General features: G+C 41.5%; 1 protein-coding gene across 1 annotated transcript; it reads left to right on the top strand.

Annotated features, from left to right (window-relative positions):
• The first annotated feature begins 700 nt into the window (after nt 1-700).
• On the top strand, nt 701-11,570 carry LOC102787582 (cyclin-Y-like protein 1). The gene is made up of 10 exons (XM_006800260.2): nt 701-1,631; nt 1,838-1,912; nt 2,002-2,036; nt 2,188-2,288; nt 3,497-3,532; nt 5,785-5,836; nt 5,918-6,037; nt 6,147-6,313; nt 10,749-10,911; nt 11,103-11,570. The coding sequence occupies exons 1-10, from the start codon at nt 1,472-1,474 to the stop codon at nt 11,217-11,219; spliced, it is 1,026 nt and encodes a 341-aa protein (XP_006800323.1). The 5' UTR covers nt 701-1,471; the 3' UTR covers nt 11,220-11,570.
• The last annotated feature ends 12,527 nt before the right edge of the window (nt 11,571-24,097 follow it).

Genomic DNA, 24,097 nt, shown 5'->3' with positions numbered 1-24,097 from the left:
TTTTGAGCTGCGTGAAGAGACTCGCTCTGTGCTGAGAGTATAGACATAAGAAATAAAAAAGAAAAAAAAACATTTTCATCGAATATGAAAAAGCTGCACAGTGGTGGATATTTTCTTAGTAAGAACCTGCCACCAATGGCATCTATTGCAGCTACGGGTCCATGGCAGCTATCTATTGATAATACTGAAAATAACTGATGCACAAAAAATACTAAAACATCCCTTGGCTGAGTAAATTAGACAAAAATGGAAACCTAGTTGTTGAAAAGGTTGTTGAATTATTACATGCATGGTGTTTTTGAGCAAAGATTTGGAAATAAATCTGAAATACAAATAAATAGATAAACCAAGAGAAACGTATGAAAACTGTATTGAAATGTTGCTTAAATTATTTTAAGACTTATTATCTTTTATAGGTGTCTGTTAAGAAAGAGTGTTCAGCATAAACGTTTTTATTTATATGAACAACAAATCAGTTTTCTTTTCACTAAGTTTTTTTATTTTATTTTTAATTCAACAGCTTACACTTTTATTTTATTTTATGTTAAGAAGATAGCTTAAATAGTTTTAATAAATATTGTATTAGTTATTTTTTTATCTTTTTTTTTTTTTTTTAGTCTCACACTGTCTTGGCGTTTCCACCAGCGGACTTTTACTTTGAAAACCTTAAGCAGGAAATTACCTCTGAACTTACCTGCTACGGTCGCTTTGACATCTAAAGCTTGTGTCCCGCTAGTGCGACGAGATGAACGCCACCTCCGGCCACCGCTTTGACACCCGCTGGCCGCTCACTTTCCCCGTTTCCTCTAAAAACCCTTCCGGCTGGTGAATTCGCCCGGTGCTGTCGCTGAAAGGGCCGCAGCGGTTACACAGACTTGAGCCGCAGTGAAAATGGATTGAGTCACGCTGCTGGAGGAGCCAGCAGTGGATTGAGGTGCGGAAGCTAGCGTTAGCCGGCTAGCCATGGAGGGAGGCAGAGGAACGCCTGACTTCGTCTCATTAGACTGTTTTCCGTAAAATGACTTGGTAGCGGTTATTCTCAGCCCAAAACCATGCAGCCCACGCACGCAGTTCATATTAAAGTGCGCCATCCGTGGGTTGCGCACACACCCTGAATATGTCAGCCGTCCTGCACATACCGCAGATACTTACTTGGCTGTCCTTGCATAGATCCCGTTCTGCTCTGAAGCGAGATCGTTCACTTTGCAGCAGAAACACAAGGGCTGTGCTGGTCCACAACACGCACATTTTCAAATAACCCGAACACTTCCAGGTTGTGATTGAACCCGATCTCGCCAAGGCAGAGCAAAACTAGTGTTTTATGTATTTTTTCCTAACAACCCCTTGTAAGGTTTGGCATAAAGATCTTGCAGACCTTCCTGCAGCTTCAGAATTGCCAGATTAGCAGGTGGTCCCTCCTCAATTGTATGGAAAGCGGTGCTGGCTGTTGCAGGACTTTTGCAGGTCAGCGATGGGAGGTTCGGTGTCCTGCTGCATCTCTCCTGGAGAGAGCCCCAAGATCCACAGGAGAGAGGTGGAGCTGGAGGAGTGTCCCATCACCACTACTGAAGATGTGAGCGAGGACACTGGGACATACCTGCAGCACATCAGTGACAGGGAGCTTCCAGATGGTGTGTGAAGATTAGTTTGCTATTTTTGGAGATGTGATTGCATGCAGTGATGTTGCCCTGTCATGGTGCCGGTTTACTGCAAGTGATTCAGTTTAAATGTTTTACATGCTTTAAGAGCTGTTTAGCATTAAATCAGCAGCAGCGTGGCAGCTCCTAGACAAACACTGTAGTATTATATGAAGACTTTTAACATTTTCCCTCTACAGAGCTGGCCCAAGAGGCCAACCCATCTGACCACCCCAGAGCAAGCACTCTATTCCTCAACAAGTCTCAGACAGATGGTCAGTATTTCTCTTGTGCTTTAATATTTTACCCCATTCTCTTCTGAAACTCCTACATCTCGTTGATTGTGTTTTTTATCCAATTTCAGTCCGCGAGAAAAGGAAAAGCAACTACATGAATCACGTAAGTTACGGCTCTGCGTGTTCTTCGTGGGTCTGTTTGTTGCTGAAATGATTCACAGTCATACATCTCATTTCTCTGGGGTTGAATGTGTTTCTATAACCCGTTTTCCCCTCCATTCTGTCTCTAAACATTGTCACGCTTTTGATGCCAGATGTCCCCGGGACTCCTTTCTAAAAAGTACAGCTCGTGTTCAACCATATTCCTCGATGACAGCACAGTCAGCCAGCCCAATCTCAAGAGCACTATTAAATGGTAAGTGACCGCCCTCACCTCAGTACTGCTGCAAGTGCAAGTACAAAAAAAGTTGGGACGCTGTGTAAAATGTGAATAAAAAACAGTTCAATGGTTTGCAAATTCCACAAACACAGTTTTGACTCACTTTAAAACATTTTAAACTTATCAGATGTTTATTTTGAATGTGGTGGCAGCATCATGGCCACGTTTAACGCTGTGTAGCATCCCCTCTTCTTTTAATAAAAGTGTGGAAACTAAAAAGAGAGCTTTGCTGGACATTTGGGAGAGGAATGATGTCCTGATAAAAGATTCTAGCTGCTGCTTTCAGCTGGTGAAAAGTTCAGCATCTGGACTTCTTTACCAGGAAGTCATGCTCTTGTAATACATGCAGTATGTGGTTTAGCACTGTTTTACTGAAATATGCAAAAACTTCCTTGAAGAAGCTCTCTGGACGGCAGCATATCTTGCTCTAAAGCCTTCATATGCATTTCAGCATTGATGGTGCTTTTCCAGATGTCCAAGCTACCAATTCAATAGGCACTGATGTACCCCTCGTACCATCTAAGAGGCAAGCTGGATGGTTCTGCTCCTCTTTAGTGAGATTTGACCCCAGCAGTGTTTCTGGATCATGTTCACATATGGCTTCTTCTTTGGATGATAGAGCTTAACCCCCATTTGTGGATGGCATGGTAACCTTTAACAGTGATTTGTGTTCCTGAGCTCATATAGTAATTTCCATGACAGAGATATTCCTGTTTTTAATGCAGTGCCACCTGAAGATCACGGGCACTGATTTTTAGCCTTGTCCTTTGTGCACAGATATTTCTACCGGTTCTGTGAATTGTTTAATATCACTATGTAATGAATATTATTAGATATTCAAAGTCTCCTCATCTGTACATGAATTTGTTCCCCAATTTGTACATAGGTTTTTTTGGAGATTACTAAACCTTGGCCCATCTTTATGTCTGAGAAACTCCGCCCCCTTTAAGATCCTCTTCTAATACACAATTATGTTACTGACATGTTGTCAGTCTACTGTTTAATTATTTGCAAAATGTTTCTGTTTGTTTGTCCTGAACTGCAGGTAACATTTAAAGTCACCAAATAGCTGCAGTTGTAAAGATCTAAATATCTATTTGTAAAGTAGAAGTAAAAATAAAAAGCTGTAAAAGGGAAAATCCAGCTCTAGTGTTTTATTCTTTGTTGATTTCTGTCTCTTGCAGTGTTGCACTGGCCATATACTACCACATAAAAAACAGGTAGGAAACGTCAGACGTATTGTCTCTTAGTAGTGCAACGTTTTGTTCATTGTTGTGACCCGTACTTAGATATTTACAAACATTAGTCATCAAGTTTGTAAGACTGCTTTTAATACTTAGATGAAGTAATTAAAAATGAGCCTAAGTCCTATAGGAAATGCTACTTGCCTTGTCTTACTGCTAAATACATCATGCATGAATGACATGTATGCAGAAGGTGGATATCAACTTAAGTGCCAGATGGGTACAGCTTTTAAAGATCATCACTGGTATTGAGAGCCAGAGATTTAGCTCTGATTAACAAACAAACCAGAAGGTGGCTTGCGTCAGGTCAGAATTGCAAAAAAATATATAAAAAAAGAGGTTGTGATTGCTTTTATAAAAATTAACAGTTTTTTTTCATCTCATGTCTGCACATAATAGGTTGAAAATTGAGTTTTCTGTTTGCATCATCTCAGTTTGAAATGCAATTTATTTGCATTTCAAATGTAGTAACTGTCAAAACACGACTTTAAGGAAAGTAGGAGCTACTTTCCTTAAAGTCATGTTCTTGGAAGTGATCCAAGGATGCAGCTTTGCCTAATTTAGGTCAAGTATGGTTTTTGAGTTTTATGGCCAGAGTCCTAGCACTTGGTGGTGGAAACTCAAAGAATAGATACAATGTGGTGAAGAAGTATTTGCCCTTTTCTGATTTCTTAGTTTTTTGCATATTTGTCCTGAAATATGGAGTTTCGGGTGAGCTCAAACTCCGGCTGATTGGGACCCACACCCAGTTTCACACCTTGGCTCAGGCGATTAGAGGATCATCAGGGGGTCCTTTTGTCCCTCTGTGGGGGGATACTCGCACTAGGTTTATATCTGGGACTCTCCACCATTTGACCTTAGAACTGAAGAAGCTTCTCGGATGAGAGGTGAAACATCTTCAAGTAACTTAAAGAAGTCCAGACGCTTTTCTTTGCAAGCTCCTTTGACTACGATGACCTGGATGACTGAGAACCTTCACAGACAACCACTTACTAGTGTTACGTCCCTCTGCAGCCTCTAATCTGCTCAGTGTGTTCAGCTGGTGCTAATTGACCACACCTAGTCAGGTGTGGATAAAGGCATACCTGAGGCAAGCTTCCCGGGGAGCTCACTTGTCTTTGCCTTGGTGGCACCAGCCATTTTAGCCAACCTGATATTCCATTTTAAGACAAAACCTCTGTTCACCTACACTCTGGTATTCGTCTCCTTTTTTATGTTGCGGCTTTGAGCCGGGTCGTAACATAAGTGGGGGCTCGTCCGGGATATTTGGACATTTTAGTGGAGATTGAATATCAGTTTTTTGTATTGCTTTTAAGTGGGTGAGTGAAGGTGTTCACTGTGATTGAGCAACGTCCCTTTAGTCAGTGTGTTTCAGCTGGATGGCTGTGCTGCCCTCCCAGCGAAGCACTCGTTTGTTGTTTTGCTTTGTTGTTTTAATTTGTTGTGTTTGGTGGCTATCCTGGGTGGGGGTACGCTTCAGAGTTTGGTAGGAGACTAAAGCTCTGGTCTGCTGCCTGCTCTCGAGTTCGCGTTTAAAGTTGCCTCGAGCCTGGTACACCACTGAAGACTAGACAGGTAAAGTTTTATTGTGTTTTAGTGTTTTAGGTGTTACGTCCCTCTGCAGCCTCTAATCTGCTCAGTGTGTTCAGCTGGTGCTAATTGACCACACCTAGTCAGGTGTGGATAAAGGCCTCTGTTCACCTACACTCTGGTATTCGTCTCCTTTTTTATGTTGCGGCTTTGAGCCGGGTTGTAACACTAGGTTTAGGGGTCAATTCCTTTTTAACATAGGACCAGGTAGGTTTGTATTAACTTTTTTCATTTACCGTAAAAACTAGATGTTAAATGCACTTATCATCTTTAACATTAAAATTTGTTTGATTATCTGAAACATTTAAGTGTGACAAATACACAACAAAAAAGCTAAGACATCAGGAAGGGGGCAAATACTTTTCCACAGCAGGTGGCCAGTGTTGATGGTCAGTGCGAAAATCAAATTAGTTTTTTGGACATCAGTGAGTCAGATACTTAATAATATAGGAAACAAAATGTTTGTTAATTTGCACATCAGTGGTTGTAATATACAAAGTATTTGTAGAACTCAACGAAAGATAAATAACTTTTGTGATATCTAACACCATGAAACCCCAGTGAATAAGCAATGGTAGTTTCAAACCATGAGAAGTTACATATCACGTATATTTAACAGTGGCTTGTTGCATCTACAGAGATTCAAACCGCTCGCTGGATATATTCGACGAGAAGAAGCACCCACTGTCGGTGAGTTGAGGTGGTTGATTACACCAAGCAGTGATATTTGCTATATTAGTGGACCACTGATGATGACCTTCTGCCCAACAGCGAGAAAAGGTTCCAGATGACTACTCTGTGGTGGACCCAGAACACAAACTCATCTACCGCTTCATAAGAACGCTCTTCAGCTCTGCTCAGCTCACCGCCGAGTGCGCCATCGTCACTCTGGTAAGTTCAAACATCCACTACACTGCAGAAAGTGTTGAATGATGTAAAGAAGTATTGAGAACTATCACCCTTTCTGCTTGTGTGAATGGATGGGTTCCTTCTGCCTTAGGTGTATCTGGAAAGGCTGTTAACGTATGCTGAGATGGATATTTGTCCTTGTAACTGGAAGCGCATTGTTCTTGGTGCCATCTTACTGGCCTCCAAGGTCTGGGATGATCAGGCTGTGTGGAATGTCGATTACTGCCAGATCCTCAAAGATATCACCGTGGAGGACATGTAAGTATTACAGTAGTTTTTGTATAGCACTGCCAGATCTACAAAATGACCTCCAGCAGGCCACTTGTGTCAGTGTCTCTGACCAGACCATCAAAAATTCAAAAATTCAAAAATTCAAAATTCAAATTTTTATTTGTCACATACACAGTCATACACAGTATGATATGTAGTGAAATGCTTGGACAACTGCTCGTGACCTAAAGAAAAAAGAAAAGGCTATGAATAAGATAGGAAATAAATAAATATGAAAATAAAAAAGGGTAAATTTAACCAGGAAGGAATAAAATAAAATATAAAAAAATTAAGTTAAGAATGAGATAACTGTACAACACAAATTAGAATGAAGGGTAAATTTAACTGGGAAAGAATAAGATAAAATATATAAATTAAAGTTGAAAATAAGATAACTGTACAACAAAATACAAAGTATAGACATTTATAAGAATGTAAGAGAAATATAAATATATATACACACAATAACAGCAGCTGCAATCCACATTATACAGTGTCTTGTGCAGTGCAAATATGCTTAAAGTGATGAAGTGTAAACAAATGTCCAGAATGTCCAGTGTGTGTGTAAGAACTATATGTGTGGGTCAGTACTGTGTGGTGGTGTGATTGAGAGACCGTATCGCCTGCGGGAAGAAGCTCCTCCTCAGTCTCTCTGTGTTGGTCTTCAGGGAGCGGAATCGCTTTCCTGACCTCAACAGAGAGAACAGTCCGTTGTTGGGATGGCTGAGGTCCTTCACGATCTTCCTGGCCTTGGTCCAGCACCGCCTGCTGTAGATTAAGTGCAGGTCAGGGAGCTCGGAGCGGATGGTGCGCTCAGCTGAACGCACAACCCTCTGTAGAGCTCGTCTGTCCTGCATGGTGCTGTTCCCGAACCAGGTTAAGATGTTTCCCGTCAGGATGCTCTCTATGGTGCAGGAGTAAAAGTTCCTGAGCACCTTGGGGGGCAGTCGGAAGTCTCTCAAGCGTCTGAGGTGGTAGAGACGCTGACAGGCCTTTTTCACCACGGTGTTGATGTGACAGGACCATGACAGGTCCTGCGTGATGTGAACTCCGAGGTATTTGAAGCTGTCCACTCTCTCCACTGGGCACTCGTTGATGACGGGGGTCTGGTAGTTCCTCTCCTGCTTAGTGCTGAAGTGCACTATCAACTCCTTTGTCTTACTGACGTTTAGAAGGAGGTTGTTCCTCTGGCACCAGTTCTCCAGATTCCTAATCTCCTTCAGGTAGGGCGTCTCGTTGTTGTCAGAGATCAGGCCCACCACGACGGTGTCGTCAGCAAACTTGATGATGGTGGTGGAGCTGGTAGTGGCCACACAGTCATATGTGTACAAGGAGTACAGCAGGGGGCTCAGAACACACCCCTGGGGGGCTCCAGTGCTGAGAATGATGGAGGCTGAGACATGTCCGCCCATCCTTACTGCCTGTGGTCTGCCAGTTAGGAAGTTGGAGATCCACTGACACATAGATGAGCTGAGTCCCAGATGCTCCAGCTTGGTGGTGAGTGTGGAGGGAATTATGGTATTAAATGCAGAGCTGTAGTCTATGAAGAGCATTTTAACATAATTCCCCCTTCTAGTGTCCAAGTGAGTAAGTGATGTGTGGAGGAGATGAGAGATGGCATCGTCTGTGGAACGATTTGGACGGTAAGCGAACTGTAGTGGGTCCAGTGTGTCTGGTAGTGAAGAAATGATGAAGTCTCTGACCAGGCGTTCAAAGCACTTCATCACTACTGAGGTGAGGGCTACAGGGCGATAGTCATTGAGAGAAGCAGGGTGGGGTTTCTTTGGGACAGGAACAATGATGGACTCTTTGAAGCATGTGGGGATCACCGACTGAGATAAAGAGATGTTGAATATCTCAGTGAACACAGGAGCTAGCTGGTATGCGCAGTCTCTGAGGATACGACCTGGGATGCCGTCTGGTCCTGCTGCTTTCCTGGTGTTCACTCTCTTGAAGGCTCTCCTTACTTCATGCTCGGAGATGACGAGCACGTTTCCGGTGCTGGCAGTATCTTCCTGTCTGCAGCCGTTAGCGCCGCTAGCACTAGCATCGTTGGAGTCCTTAGCTGCAGCCTCGAAGCGAGCATAGAAAGTGTTCAGCTCATCTGCCAGAGTCACGGCCGTGTTCGTCATACCGGTTGTTGGTGCTTTATAATCCGTTATTGTCCTTAGTCCCCGCCACAGGCTCCTAGAGTCACTCTGTTGGAGTTGTGACTCTAGTTTCCTCCCGTAGCGCTGCTTCGCCTCTTTCACCGCCTTCCGCACGTTATATGACGCGGCTTTGTACAGGTCCATGTCCCCCGTCGTGAGTCCCGTGTTGTAGGCAGCTGTGCGGGATCTCAGAGCGTCGCGGATGGTTTTATCCACCCACGGCTTCTGGTTGGGAAACGTTGTGATAGTCTTTGTCTCCACGGTATCATCCGCTAGTTTCCCGATGAATCCCACAACCGCTTCCGTAAACACGTTGACATCATCGTCGGAGCTGTTTCTGAACATGTCCCAGTCTGCGTCGTCGAGTGCGTCCTGTAACGCGGCCACCGATTGATCCGTCCAGCGCGCGACCTTCCTCTGAACCGGAACTTCCCGTTTCAGCCTTTGTTTGTATTTTGGCATGAGGAAGATGGCGGCGTGATCGGATTTGCCAAACGGAGGGCGGGATTGTGCCTTGTAGCCGTCCTTGACCGTAGTGTAGCAGTGGTCCAGTGTCCTTTCACCTCTGGTGGGGCAGGTGATATGTTGATAAAAGTTCGGCGCTGCGCGTTTGAGGTTGGCACTATTAAAGTCCCCCGTTACAATAAGCGCAGCGTCCCGGTGTTGTGTCTGGTGCTGTGTGAGTGCCTCATGCAGCTCGCATAAGGCGGTGACCGTGTCCGCTTGTGGTGGAATATAAACGGCACTTATAATGACCGATGTAAACTCTCGAGGTAGATAAAAAGGACGACACATGATGGACAGTAGTTCCAGATTTGGTGTGCAGGAGCGTGTGAGAGGAACAACGTTCGCACTGTTGCACCAATTGTTGTTCACCATTAAACACACGCCGCCTCCCCTTGACTTCCCCGAGTCCCGTGTCCTGTCCATGCGGTGAACCGAGAAGAACTCGGCCGGCTGGATGGCGTGGTCCGGCACCGCTGGGTTCAGCCATGTCTCGGTGAAGCAGAGGAGATTGCAGTCCCGAATGTCTCTCTGGAACTTTATCCTGGCCCTGAGGTCATCAAGCTTGTTCTCCAGTGACTGGACGTTGGCGAGCAGGATGCTAGGCAGAGGTGTGCGGTGTGCACGAGCTCTCAGCCTGTTCCTGACACCGGCTCGTTTCCCTCGAGGCCGCTTCGCGTCGCGTCCTTTGTTCCCCCTCAAGATCTCACTCGGCCAGCTCGGATCCGGAGTTAAAAACTTCGAATTGTGAGTACATCGTATACCAATAGAAACAAGAGTGTCACTGTCATACCTAATGTACCCAATGGTGATGATTTTGCCGATTTAGAAACGCTGAAAACTAACTTAAAGAACAAAAACAAAGAAAAGGTGGTCGGAGCAGTCGTGACGGCAGCCGACCTCACCGGCGCCATCTTTTTTTTTTTTTTTTTTTTTTTTTTTTTTAAATAGACTTAATGAGGGTGGCCTGAGGGCCTGACATCCTCTAGAGGGCCCTGTGATCTCTGCCCGGCACTGTGATTAGCATTTGCCATAGAGTACCAGAATTAGCAGGTCCATTACTGGTGCCCTGTGCTTTTCACAGACGAGAGCAGGTTCCCCCTGAGCATGCGTGACAGATGTGAAAGGGTCTGGAGAAGCTGTGGAGAAAATTCTGCTGCCTGTAACATTGTTCAGCATGACTGGTTTGGTAGTGGGTCAGTGAAAGTCTGTGGAGGCATATCCATGGAGGAACGCACAGAGCTCTACAGGCTAGGCAACAACACCCTGACTACCATTAGGTATCCTTGGACCCATTGTCAGACCCTACACTGTTGCAGTGAGTACTGGGTTCCTCCTGGTGCACAACAGTGCCTCATGTGGCAAGAGTATGCAAGTAGTTCCTGGAGGTTAAAGGAATTGATACCATTGCCTGGCCCGGACGTTCACTTGACTCACTGTTTCATTTTCACTTTGAATTTAGCCCTCTGTAGGTTGATTATTTTCATTTCCATCAAAGTGACATTGTGATTTTTTTTTTTTTCTGAATACCAGTGCATAAGAGTATAGATATCCAGATGTGCTTTTCCCCCCATTGAGATTGATGCATTTTCAAAGTGTTCCTTTAATTTTTTTAAGCAGTGTAGTTTCTAGTTCACACAGTGCAAACACACGGAAAGTGGGGACCACCTCTAAGAGTTATAGGAAAGCCCTCAAAAGGTTCCTGCAGCCTGGAAAGGACCTTTTGTTTTTTAATAAAAGATCGTGAACCTTTCCAAACTGTTTTGCAGGAATGAAATGGAGCGTCACTTTTTGGAGCTGCTCCAGTTCAACATTAATGTCCCAGCCAGCGTCTACGCCAAGTACTACTTTGACCTGCGCTCACTGGCTGATGACAACAACCTCAGTTTCCCTCTGGAGCCACTAAGTACCAAACGGGCCCAAAAACTAGAGGTGAGTAATTTTCCAGGGCTGATTTTATTTTGCAGTTTGGAAATGTATATATTCCAACTGCTGAACTGATAAAGTAAATGTTGGTAGAACTTGTTATGCTGTGGCTGCTCTGCTTGTTCTGTTGTAACAGTTTGATGCTTCTTCTGATTATTATTGTTTTTTTATTGTTATTATCTTTCTCTTTTTTGTAGGCTATCTCCAGGCTATGTGAGGACAAGTATAAGGACTTGAGTAAATCGGCCATGAGAAGGTCTGTCAGTGCAGACAACCTAGTTGGCATCAAGACTGCACAGGCCGTACTCTCTTAAGTCTGTGACAGCCATCTATCATTGGAGCAGACTGCAAGATCTACAGGATATGATGCCACACATGCTGAGAGACATTTCCAAAGTAGATTGCATTAATATCAGCAGCTGATAAGTTTCATTACAAAAGCTTATGTGCTCATTTTGGAGAGGAACAAACGATTTACCGTAAAGTATCACTACAATATAATGAAATCAGTCTTTATGTGTTCATTACAAGGAACTTTGGCTAACTGCCTTTAAAGCATGGTGATATGGTGAAAAATATGTTGTATTTTAAAGGTGGATGTCTACAGCTGGAAGGAATCAGCATGAAAGCACTACCAGAAGCCACACATAACTTTTTTTTTTTTTTTTTTTTTTTTTTTTTTTTTTTTTTTTTACATCATCCAGTCTTTTGGGGAGTAGGATCTGGCTATGGCCGTCTTCTTCCACCAAACAAACTCCCTCTCCTATATTCAAATGATGCCAGACTGTTTTGGAGCTACCCTGTGGTGTAGTTCTGCACATGGACAAAGAGTAGACTTTATTTTGCTTACTATGTAGGCCCCTATAGCTGTGAAATGTACAAGATTTTATTTAATTTAAATAAATTTCACTTGCTGTTTCAAATTCATGCTGTTTAAGTGGGAAAGTGTATCATGGTGGTTTTTTGTTTGTGGAAGATGTGAGCTCTCTCAAGTTGATCATTTCAGTGCACCTCTAGCACAGAGGTGGTGACGGTGCAGAGCTTGCCCACAGCTTTGAGAACCAAACATCGCATATTAGGTATGAGTTAATAGCGTAAGATATAAGGTCTTGTGTATAATATGTGGCAGCATGTAAGGAAAAAACAGAGTTTATACAGTAATAACCTGAAAGTCAATATTTGGTGTGACCACTTTTATTCTTCAGCACAGTCTGAACTCTCTTAGGCAGCTTTCTTGTCATTTCTTTAAGTCGTCTTCAGGAATAGTTCTCCAGGCTTCATAAAGGACATTCAAAGCTCTTCTTTGGATGTTTCTGCCTTTTGTTCCGTTCTCCGTCAACATGATCTCACACTGCTTCAATAATGTTGAGGTCTGGGCTCTGGGGAGGCCAATCCATGACTGATAGTGCTCCACTGTGTGTTTTTCTATCCAGGTAGGATTTTAATGCATTGGCATTTTGGTTTGGGATCATTGTTGTGCTGGAAAATGAAGCTGTTGCTAATCATGTTTTCCAGATAATATTGCACGGTGGATCAATATCTGATGGTACTTTGATAAATTATTAATTCAGAAATTTTGACAAGATCTGCAACAGCACTGGCTGACATGCAGCCCTGACAGAACCTCCACCGTGTTTCACAGATGACTGTAGACACTCAGACAGCTGAAAGTCCGGAGGCATCTCTCAGCTCCTGTGTCAGGTCTTTGCTGGATTTCTTTCCTGTTTCTTAAGGACACAAATTTATGTTCAACTGCTGATAATGTTTAGTCCTGATGCTTCAAATTTTCCTCAATTTTTTTTAAGAACACACTACACACCATGCTGGGATACAAAATACAATTTTATGTCAAACCTTGTTATCTTTGGCATTTTTCATAGCTTCAACTAAAGAAATGGAGCAAATTATGTTTTCACAACACTTTTGAAGAAATGAGCATAGACTTGAGACTTTTGCTCGTGTTTGTACTGCTGTGTATCGTTCACCAAGAGAAGGTGATGCATTTCTCTTGCCATAAAAATTTGGTATGAAGGAATAAATATGATTCATATAAAGCAATTCAGACACCCAAGACATCTGGCTAGCACGCGGGAATCAAAAGTAAGGAGTCCTTTTGAACAAAAGCAAGAAAGAGAATCCGATGTGGACAAAAGATTGGTACTGATTAGTATCTGGCTGCTGGTTTCATGCACATACTGGTATCGTCTTTCCAGAATGCATGTATGCCATCCGTAATTTCTCTACCTGAGAAAATTGTACAGGTAAGGTCTTTTACCCTGGCAGGTGCCACTTCCCCTTAAACTGCCCCTCATATCAGACAGGCCACTTTGTTGTTGTGGGGCCTGGGTAGAGCACTGTCAACTGCTACGGTGGAATCAAGAAGCTACTCGGTAACTGCTTTTTCACCGTCTGGAAATTAAATCAACAGTTTCTCAAGTGGTTTGGCCATGCTACAATGAAACCTTTTCAGAGTGACTGCAATTTAGAAACAGACCTTCAAACAGCTCAGTGATTCTGCTTTCCAAAGATTTTCTCACAGCTGTAAAGGAAAGGCTACACAGTGAGACTGAGATTCAAGTTACCAAAATAAAACGTGATTAATATAGCATGTGGGAATTATTTACTTTTTCATCTGCTGAAATTATAAGAAATAAGTGCACTCAGTCTTGACATTTAAACTTTATTTTTGAAATTAATTGCTTAATGACTGTGATATGTTAAATATCAAATTCTTTCATTTCCATTTGTGGTCATGGTGGAAATATCTTGGATTTGAACTGATGAGGGCAGAATCATTGAGGTCAGTCACATGACTTTGCCATTACCACTAAGCTCCTGTTTTGGACACCACAGAACCGAATGTCCCCACAAATTTCTGTTGTCTCGTTTATACACTTTCTCTGAATTCCCAAGTGGGATATTTAATTAAAATATTTTAAGTTTTAGAACAACAAAACTTGAACATGTCTAAAGCTTATGTTAATTGCAGACTGTATGTTAGGCATCTAATGGAAAATCCATAAAGTCCACTGACTTTGAGAGAACAGAACAGGAAATTCAAAAATAACTATGTTGGCACCCTATGGGGTTTTTAGGGCTGCTTCTCTAAATACCAGCTGTCTTTGCTTCTGAAAGTGACACAAGGATAGCAGTGAGAGAGAAGGATCTCTTCTCCGATCTGTTCACAAACAAGCCTCATCTATAGTCTTCCCATCCCTGAAGTGCACCTGTTTCATAAGTTACAAAATTCAAGGAGAAAAATGATTGTTTTTTTATTATGTAACAATAGTAATAACTTCCTAACATTCCTTTTGATGCAGTTGCCAGGTAACATCAGTGTCTATATGAATCGCATGTAGTATTTCTTTTGAATGGACGTTCAGTATACACAACACGGTATAAGAAACATCTAAGTTTGAAGGCATAAAAGTCAACAAGAGAATCCTTGATACCGATAAACAATTAATATCAAGTGATTATAGATATTTGAACATAAAAAAGTAGTACTTCTATTGAAAAAAAAAATATGAGTCAAACCTGATACTGTGTGACTTTTGTAAGCTGAGTTTTATGCTAAGAAAATGAAGTGAATGGTTATTGTCTCCTAGTAACCTCTCTCAATTTTTCCTTTTCTTTGGTAGTTCAACATTAAATAGAATAGCCTTTTATTGTGAATGAACATGTACAACGAACATCCAGCTGTAAGTAAGCTGCATTTTAGCTCTTCAAACAGCTCTGTCTTTAATCCATCCAATATACTACCCATGGCTGTGATCAGTATGGGAGTACGTGCAGCTGTTCTTCCTGAAACTTTCCTTCTTCTAAAAAAAAAAACTTTTTTCTTGTCCTTTTTGTAAGTTTGCTCTTCTCAGTTGAAGTAAATTGATTCCTCTTGGTTCTGACATGTAGGTATAAACAGCTGCTGTGGCGATCACAGCATATATTCTACTACAAAACCTATCAGTTTGTGGTTTGAGAATCAGATGGCCACCCCTCCCCGAGCCTGGTTCTGCTGGAGATTTCTTCCTATTAAAACAGAGTTTCTCCTTCCCACTGTCACCAAGCGCTTGCTCAAAGGAGGTTGTTTGATTGTTGGGGTTTGTCTTGCCTTACAACATAAAGCACCTTGAGGTGACTGTTGTTGTGATTTGGTGCTATTTAAATAAAACTGAATTGAAGTTGAACTGCATAGTATAGTTTTATATTCTGTGTTGTATTTTCCTTTCGCAGATGACCCTGGTGTTGATGGCTGTAGAACACTACGTATTCATTTGCATTGGCATCCGGCCTCAGGATCATCACCGACTGCAGTGTTCACATTACCATAGGACTCATTTAGATGGTCAGTGTGGCAGTGAGCTTTCACTGAGTGTTGATGCCAAGCAATTTAAAGCATGACTTCCAGCAGCAAACCACTGAACTCCTGCGCAATGCTGTCACTATAAAGGAACAAATCACATGCCGCTTTCTGGACCTTGTACTGTCTTAATTTTTATTTTTTTATTTTGTGAGACTCTCTTTTTTTTAATTGTTTTTGCTGCAGTTGCCATCAAAGATATTTTTTGTCATTTTTACAATGATAGTGAAGAGAACAGCATCCTCCTGTAGGATGATCAGTCCCATAGTGGCACCAGTGCTTTAAAATAATAGGTTCTTGCATCAGTATAGCTTTTCTTTCCATCTGGAACCCACAGATTAGGCAGATAGTCTTTCACCATGAATCCTACTCTGCAGTGATGGCAGAGGTGGAATGACTGCAGCAGAGCAGGCATGCTGACCAGATTCGAAAGGAAACATGTCAAGTTGACCAGAAGAAAGAACTGGAGATGGATAACGTGGTGACTACACCTACACAACTAAACCGCTGACAGTCATTAGATGTGTGAATGATTTATTTCCTTGATTAATGCTGTATATAAGGAGAATGATGTTATGACTGAATGGCAGTAATGGACATTCTTGGTTAATAGGACATAATAAATGAATGAAATTACAAAGCCAGTAGATTATTTTATTGCCACAGAATCAAATACTTCTGTTTTGTGAAAGCTACTGACATCTATGGAAGCTCGTTTCCAGCACAGAAAAAAGGAAAAACAATTGCCATCACCAAGTCAAAGTTTCCAGTTAGTATCTTGAAATTTTGACTTACATAGAAGTATGTATTTGTCCTTGTTCATTATTTCATCCACTTTGTTAAATGTACCAGTACTACTGGCAGCAAAACAAACCAAAAGAAGAACTGGCTTCATTGTGGACAATGACATTGATATTCCAGCAGTTCTAAAATTAAGGCTTGAGCCTACGCAGTTTCTGAGTTGTTCCTGAACATCCTAACCAGTTTCCTCTAATCTTGTGTGTTGACACATCAGAATAACTTGTAATGAGGTACAGTTGTTTAGAAATGGCTCCAAGAGACCTTCCCAACTTGTGTAAATCTGCAGTCCTCCTTTTCAGATTTTCACAGAGTCCCTTGGACTTTCTCATTGTTCTGAGTATTGATCAGTCACTGTGAAACAAATCCTTTTTATGCTGCAATGAGAAACTACCAGTTGTAGTCCATCATGATCATTAACGAGAAGTTAATAGTCCTTTCAAGTGAAAATACAGTGTAGGACCTTCAGCAACACTTGTTAAAAGATTCAGGTTTCTATATGTATATATTTGAATCTATATGCACACATTTGTCCATGATGGGTGTATGTACATTTCTTATCATAGCTATACATACATAAATTAAATGTCTTAAATTACATACAAAATATGATTATATGGATGACAGTGCCAGCTGAATTTGATTAGTCCAGCCCTCTTGTCCAGACTGAAATGCCTGCATGGAATGAACAAGTAGTACCCATTTCTGACCTCTAAGGGGCAGTGCCGCAGTGTGTAAGACAGCTGAGCTGACTGCAGGTGTGAGACTGGTCCATGTGTTAATGCGACATCCTCCTGACTCTGAGTTTTGGTGCAGCTTGCTTGTATCGTCGCCAGACCAGAGGCTAGCGACTCAACCAGGCCTCTTTCGTCCAAGGAGCAAAAATTTGCTGATGCCTTTTTTTTTTTAAGCGTTTCTAATGATGCATTTTTGAAGTAGCATTAGTGACCAATAGGCAGGATGCATGGTTAGATGTTTCCATTAGTATAAGACACATCTTACTTAAAGGTAAATCTTCTACCGGATTTTATTTAGGTGATTCTATTGAAGTCTATTGTTACATCTGCACATGCTGATGAGATTTTTCTTGTATTTTGTTGACTGAATAAGCGCAGGATTCTATATGACAACATTTAACCTTTTCACAACCTGAGTACCATCCTCAGTGCATCCTGTAAAGCTCATATCAGGGTGGGTACAAGAAAACTGTCATAATCTGAGATGAACAGTGTGTGTGCATGTACGCCGATGACTGTGTGTGTGCGCGTGTGTGTGTGTACGTCCTGTAGGGATCATAGTGCCAGTGCAGCTTCATTAATCTTCCAGCATCGTGGGACTTGTCTGAACTCTAAAAGAGGGCTAGAGAGAACACGTCGCAGCCCCAGGGAGTCACTCCGTTTACCCTCCACACACTCAGGTCACTCTTCATATCACACACTCTTCAGCTGTACAATGTCAAAGCAGTGCTGCTGCTGATCTGCACAGAATGTTTGCGACGAGGGTATTGCTGGTGCATTTCTGTGTTTTTCTGTGCGTGGTGTGATAGTGTTGCTGTGATGGTTTCTTCAAGCAGCAAAAGGCAAAACTGTGGCACGACTAGATCATAAATGTTTATTTCCCTTGAATAATGGATATGAAACTAGGTATAATGATTACATTATGAAATATACTCCTATAAATGTTGCTATGAATATCTCAAGATTTGCACATCAGTTAACATAGAGCAAATCAGAGTTAGACCAACATATTATCAGGATGTTTACCTATTGATGAAAATTTTATGTCTTTCAATGTATTCCTGCTCAAGTACGAATTCATATGCTTTCCTTCCTTTCTTAAAGCACTGCAGATTAATGCCAAGTGTATTGACCACAAATCCTTTTCCCAACAGCACAGTGGAAGCCTTTCCCATGTGGAAGATAGATGAGGAAATAGATGGCACTGTTAATTAAGCTGGCCTGGGAGGATGTAACTCACACGGCTTCCATGCTGCTCTGATCCACCTGCCAGTCCCTGAAAAGGTGCCTCTGCAATTTGCACATGGCATGTTGGTGTTTATGATAACAGCTTCTTCGTGAATGGTAATTAATTACACCACAGTCGCATTTCAGATAGGACCTTTATACAGGCAACATAGTTTATATGTGTCTGCATGGCTCTATTCTTTTCATTTGCATTGGTGGAAAGCAGACAGGACACTGAATTCAGGCAGAGCATGCAAAGGAGCTGGGTTGCAAAGCAGCTTGTAACTGTGGGCAGGCTAAGGCAGCTGAAATAGTGTGCTTTGTCTGAGATTTGCAGGAAGCTTTCTCTGGCCTTGAATTCATCTAACAGCACCAACATTGTCTTTGTCAGTTAAGTACATCGTGTGTAATCTGCTAATTATTGTTTCATCCCTTTATTTATATTTTTTGAATTATTCCATTTCAGCAATCTTAACTTTTGTTTTGGAGATTATGTATCGGAATTTCAGGAGCAGGACCACGCCTCCAAACACGCTCCTTCCGGTTGTCATCTATATAGGTTCCCCCAGTTCTGCAAGCTGTTCATTCTTGTTTACATTCCCCACCCTCCCTGCCTCCTTGTTCTTTAACTCTTTAACTTCTTCACTTTTATTTAGTACATGGGGATCTGCCAGGCCTGGGAGCCGTCGCCAGTCCCCTTCGAGGCCTTCCCCAAACCGCAGCTCAATTCATGTCCAAGCATTCACCTTTACCTACTAAAACGCTGTCAAACCTAAAATGAGGACGTGGCCCCACCTAGTGAATCTGCTTAACTGCCTGTGTTGGGTTTGAGGAGAGGGGCACAGTTGTAGGGGTAGCACATTTTTTGCCGGCTGTCAGCTGGGATAACCAGTTATGATGTTGGGTTTAGGTAGGTTTAGGTAGCTGTTGTTTGCTTCTCTTAGTTTCTTGTGTTTGATTTTTTTCAACAAAGATTATCAGTTGTATGGAACCAAAAGTTACACAAAAGTATTGTGGATTATAGTTTAAATAACAATTTTTAAATTGAATTTCATGTGAATTTGTTTCATGTTTGGTTTTCTGCATTATTTTGCTTGAGTTTCTGATCCAAACCCATTACATGGCAAGTTCCTTCTCATGGCAACGCTTCCATTTCAACTTTGGCGCCCCACTGTTGGTGCTGCTGAGCTGGCACAGGAATGGTATTAGACTGCTGCTGGTTTGTCTCTCCTTTAATGAGCTTGGTGAATGATTCAAATCTTGTTTTGCACCCCTGGCCTCTGGCATCCAAAAAACAAATACCAGGAAAGCATGTCTGACGCTGTTAAACCAGACATTAGACAGATGCCAAAAGACACCTGTATCCAAAGTAGAGTCAAAAGCATTTTGATATTTAGGAGTGGAAGAATTATGGCTCATTTCATGTTGCCTGCAGCAAACCATGCTGCAGGCTTTTACTATAAGAAAGATGGTAAAGACAACTAAAAAAAAAAACAACGAAAAAACTCTTCCTCTCTTTAAAAATACTAAAGTTTGTACAATTCTAACAAACTTGAAAGTCATTATTTGGTATGACCACCTTTATTCTTAAACACAGCGTGACCTCTTAGACAAGGTTTCTCATAATTTCTTGAAGTAGTCATCAGGAATAGTTCTCCAGGCTTCTTAATAGGACATTTAGTGCTCTTCTTTGGATGTTGGCTACATTTGTAAACACAGCACAGGTATGTGTTGTTATGCTTAAATGACTCATAGGTCAATATTATGTGGTTTAATAATCACAGAAAATGAGTGAAAAAACAAAACAAAACAAAAAAACAGCCAATGTCCAAAGAAGGACTGGAGAGCCAATGCTCAGATCACTTAAAAAAATACAAAACCATTTATACTTTAACAAATTCACTAACAAGCATTACTCTAACAACACATTTATTTACCTTCTTCACAGCTAAAGGTTACTATTTTCAGAGTACCCAAGTTCCCAGCCCATCCATCCACCCATTCTCTTCCGCTTATCCTTATCAGGGTCGCAGGAGGGTCGGGGGCTATACCAACTTTAATAGGGCGAGTGGCAAGGTACAGCTTTTGGTATCATGTTTAAAAACTTTAACTTCATGTTTTTTTTAACAGTCATCATTCAATAAGTCAAATGACTATATTTAAATGTTTTGGTCTAATAGCAGAAGAGTGAAGCATGGATATATGAGAGACATTGTAAAAAAATTGCCAATTACCAACCATTTAATTCTCTTTTTTCTTCTGCAGTAAGCTGCCCATTGCCAAGGTCATGTTCATGTTTTAGTCCTTGATGTTTTGACATTGGCATCCCATAGGCAGCGCAAGGCAAAAATACAGACATGGTAGCTTAAAAATGTTTTACAACACATAGGGATTAAATACCAATTTTCTTACATAAAACCATTTCATTTGAAGATTAATTTCTGCTGACAGTTACAACGGTCCTGACATAATTATAATTAATGTTAAATCATAGAGCATGACCTAGCCTTTAGAAACATTTTGTTCCTTGATTATAAGGTCAAATATCGGTTGTGTTCGTCTATGATCTAAGGATGGATAACTGACATCCAAGCACCTTCTGGTCCTTCTTTCCTGTTCCAGTGTCAAGAGAGGTCCAACTGAACTAAAGGTGTGAAGAGAGACTTAGAAAGAGAGAAGTGCTGGTAGGTTTTGGATTCAGTGGTCCCCTGGGGATAAGCAGGGCTTGTGTTTTAATGTTCCTCTGCGCAGTGTTATCAGCAGACGCATCAGAGTGATGATAGCATGCTGAGTAGAACAAAACTGTTTAATGGGCTAGAGGCTGAGCTGCTGTGCTTTGCTGGATCAGAGCACAGGGAGGTGCAGGTGAAATGGGAGTGTTTGTTTTAACAATGATGGCAAACTGTAAGAAATCCTTTATATATCTGCAATAATCTTCTTATTGTGTTCTTAATAAATTTGAGTTTATCTACCATTCAAAGTACTATTGAGCATGTAAAGCAAAGCTACTTTTGGAATCTCTCTTATTCTTAAAGTGTTTGCCGCAGCAGGTAGCCCAAGTATTTTAAGTTAGCAGATTTGTATGCCAGACGACATGACATTCCTGACACAACCCCTTTTTCTTTCACTTCTTAGGCAAATGTGTAAACCACTACACTATGGAGTTACCTAGTATTGAGCATGTGAACGTATCTGCCATGAAACATTGTGTGGCAAACATAGAGGAGATCCAGATGCAAGACTTGCTGCTAGCTAGTAACTATTAGCTATTAGCTAGTAACTACCAGTAACAAAAACAAGGCAGGGCAGGAGTTAAACAGCCTGAAATCTTAGACTCCAGAAAAACAGACAGCATAAGGAGTCAGGGAATGACAGAGGACACAACAAAGAAAAGAAGCAAACTGGGGGTTTAAATACACAGGGAGAGATAAGGGCTGAAAGGATACACCTGGGGAACACAGCTGAACAGTAGTGATGTGCGGATTGATCCTGAAATATCGATTCCTCCGATACCAGTCATTTATGTTCTAGAATCGATTCTCACATTAAAATATCAATATTTTAGTAATTTAGGGTAAATTTGTAGTTTATCATTAAAAGGAACACAGTGGAAAGAAACTATAACTTTCTTATTGTCTACATTCAAAGGAGCTACTTCCTCTTCCGCCTTTCATAGTCGTGTGCGAAATACGGCTGTATAAAAGTCTTGCAGCCCCTTGGCGTGCGCACTGCGCACTCACAACAATGGCTGAGCGTGATTGGAGTCATGTGTGGACTTATTTTACCTCCACAAACAGCTGAGACGTGGTTTGCGTTCCATGTAGCAAAAAAGTGAGCTGTTGTGGACATACTTGCCAACCTTGAGACCTCAGAATTAGGGAGACATTCAAAATACATTTTACAGGGTTTATTTATCGGGTAAAATACGTTAAATGTCACCGTTATTATTGGCCGGCCCGGAAACAACGGGGGTGTCCAAATTCAGAGGCTGCTTCCACCTGAGGACCCGGCCTTCGCGGTCTAAAGAAAGCCGGGTAGTACGTCACAGGCTCCCTCGGTGGAGTGAAACGCTGCCGTCATTGTTGGAAACTGGAATTGGCTGGGCTGCGCTATGAATTCTGCGATATGGTTTTTCAATTTTGTTGTCTGGGTGGAAAATCGGGAGAAATTCGGGAGAATTGTGGCTCCGGGAGACTTTTTGGGAGGGGCACTGAAATTCTGGATTCTCCCGGAAAAATCAGGAGGGTTGGCATGTATGGTTGTGGCAGCATCACTAACCTCGTCAAGCACCTCAGAGTAAATCATATCACAGAATATGACGAGCGTATGTTGAGGCAAACTGAAGAGGAAGAGATGGACAGGTGCTGCTAGGGTGAGACAGACGTCCCTCACGGAGTCCTTTAGTGCTGCAGGCAGGCAAGGTGTTCAAATAGCCACAACTTCAATTTTTTTATTTCTATATGATGAACTCTGCACCTTTAAGTGATAAGAACAAGTAATCTGATGTCCTGTAATCATTACGATGCTATAATTTGAGATACAATAAATAAAATAAGTTTTTGTACAAAGTATCGGTATCGGATCAGTATCGTCGATACCATCCTGAATATTACTTGGTATCAGATCGGAAAGGAAATCAGTGGTATGGCACATCACTACTGAACAGAGTCTAACCAAACATCAAACATGGTGAGGGACTATCACAATAAAACAGGAAACAAAGACTAAGACACACAAACTTGGGAACTAATAAAATTAAATTCATTTATAACTAGAGACATAATATAATACAATAGGGAACTAACACAGGGAAAATAAAATTACAAAAACTCAAAGCACTGGGTTAAAGACCCAGGACCATGACAGCAGTGATATGTGCATGGGGTCTATTTAAAATCTCAAAGAAACTTGTTGTGCACAGTTATTTTAATACCGGCTTGGAACTGAGACATTTATAATATAAAGTAAAGAGTTAAAAAGGGGTTTGTAGAACTGTAACATTTACAATTTGACCATTCTGTTTTAATCTTGTTTCCATAATAAATACACATAACACTATCCTAAAAATAAAATATTTTCTTTCTAAACATATATCATATCATGCAGATGTTTATCATATACCATTATTGTTACTACAACAATGGCTGCTATGTCCCTAGCGATTGACTTCTACTATCTATTGCTAGAGGCATAGCCTTAGCCACTGACGGTAGAGGTCTGTTAGTGGCTTGGGGAAACCCCTAGTGCTGTCCACCAAACATTATCAAAGCTCAAAGGAATCTTTTGTTGACCTTTGTGATCAAGTGACTGTAAATTAGCCTGATTCTTCAGCTAAGAGACGGTAATAAAGCTAATGGAGCAAAAAAGAGTAGTGAGAATAGGGGGAGGAGACCAGGGATGCATATTTTTCTAGTCCAGCCTGCTCTCTGTGACATAAAGGCTGCACGTATATGATATCTCGCCATCCATGTCAGCCTTTACCGGCGCTCTTCCATTTCTCTGTCATCCTCCTTCTCTTCAACTCTCTCTTCTTTCATGTCTGCATAATCCTCTTTTGTATGAATCGTTCATACACTCTGCTTTTTAATCAGGATAATTAGGCTTAGGCTTCTCCCTTGCCATTCCTTTCCTACAGAAGACAGTGGAATGTGTGTACTAAATTATTCTCTTATTACTGAAGGATAATCATCTAAAAATATTTAATAGCAGTGAAGGTTGAAGACGAGGCAGTAAGGAAGGGGTTTATGGTCCATGATGTCTTAGATTGTCCAGAACAAAATCCATTTTACTGACAACAGTGCACTCGACAGCAGGAAATGAGACGAGGTTACGAGGCTGCGTCACAGGCTTCTGCTCAGATTTGCATGAATTCTGCCTTTTCTCGTCCCATTTTCTCTCCTGCTCCTAACAAGATATTGATCAAGTGTAGCACAGGTCAGAATTTTCAGAAGCAAAAGCTTAAAAGAAAATATGTAAGGCAATGGAATAAAAAACTCTCTTTAAGAGCTTAATGGCATGTCTTTTTACTTTTAATAAGCTTAAAGAGCAAATAGATAGTTTTAAGTCTATTTTT

The sequence above is a fragment of the Neolamprologus brichardi genome, chromosome 23, assembly GCF_056152115.1.
Source record: "Neolamprologus brichardi isolate AB-2024 chromosome 23, ASM5615211v1, whole genome shotgun sequence".
Lineage (NCBI taxonomy): Eukaryota > Metazoa > Chordata > Actinopteri > Cichliformes > Cichlidae > Neolamprologus > Neolamprologus brichardi.
This window is presented reverse-complemented; position numbering and strand designations above follow the sequence as displayed.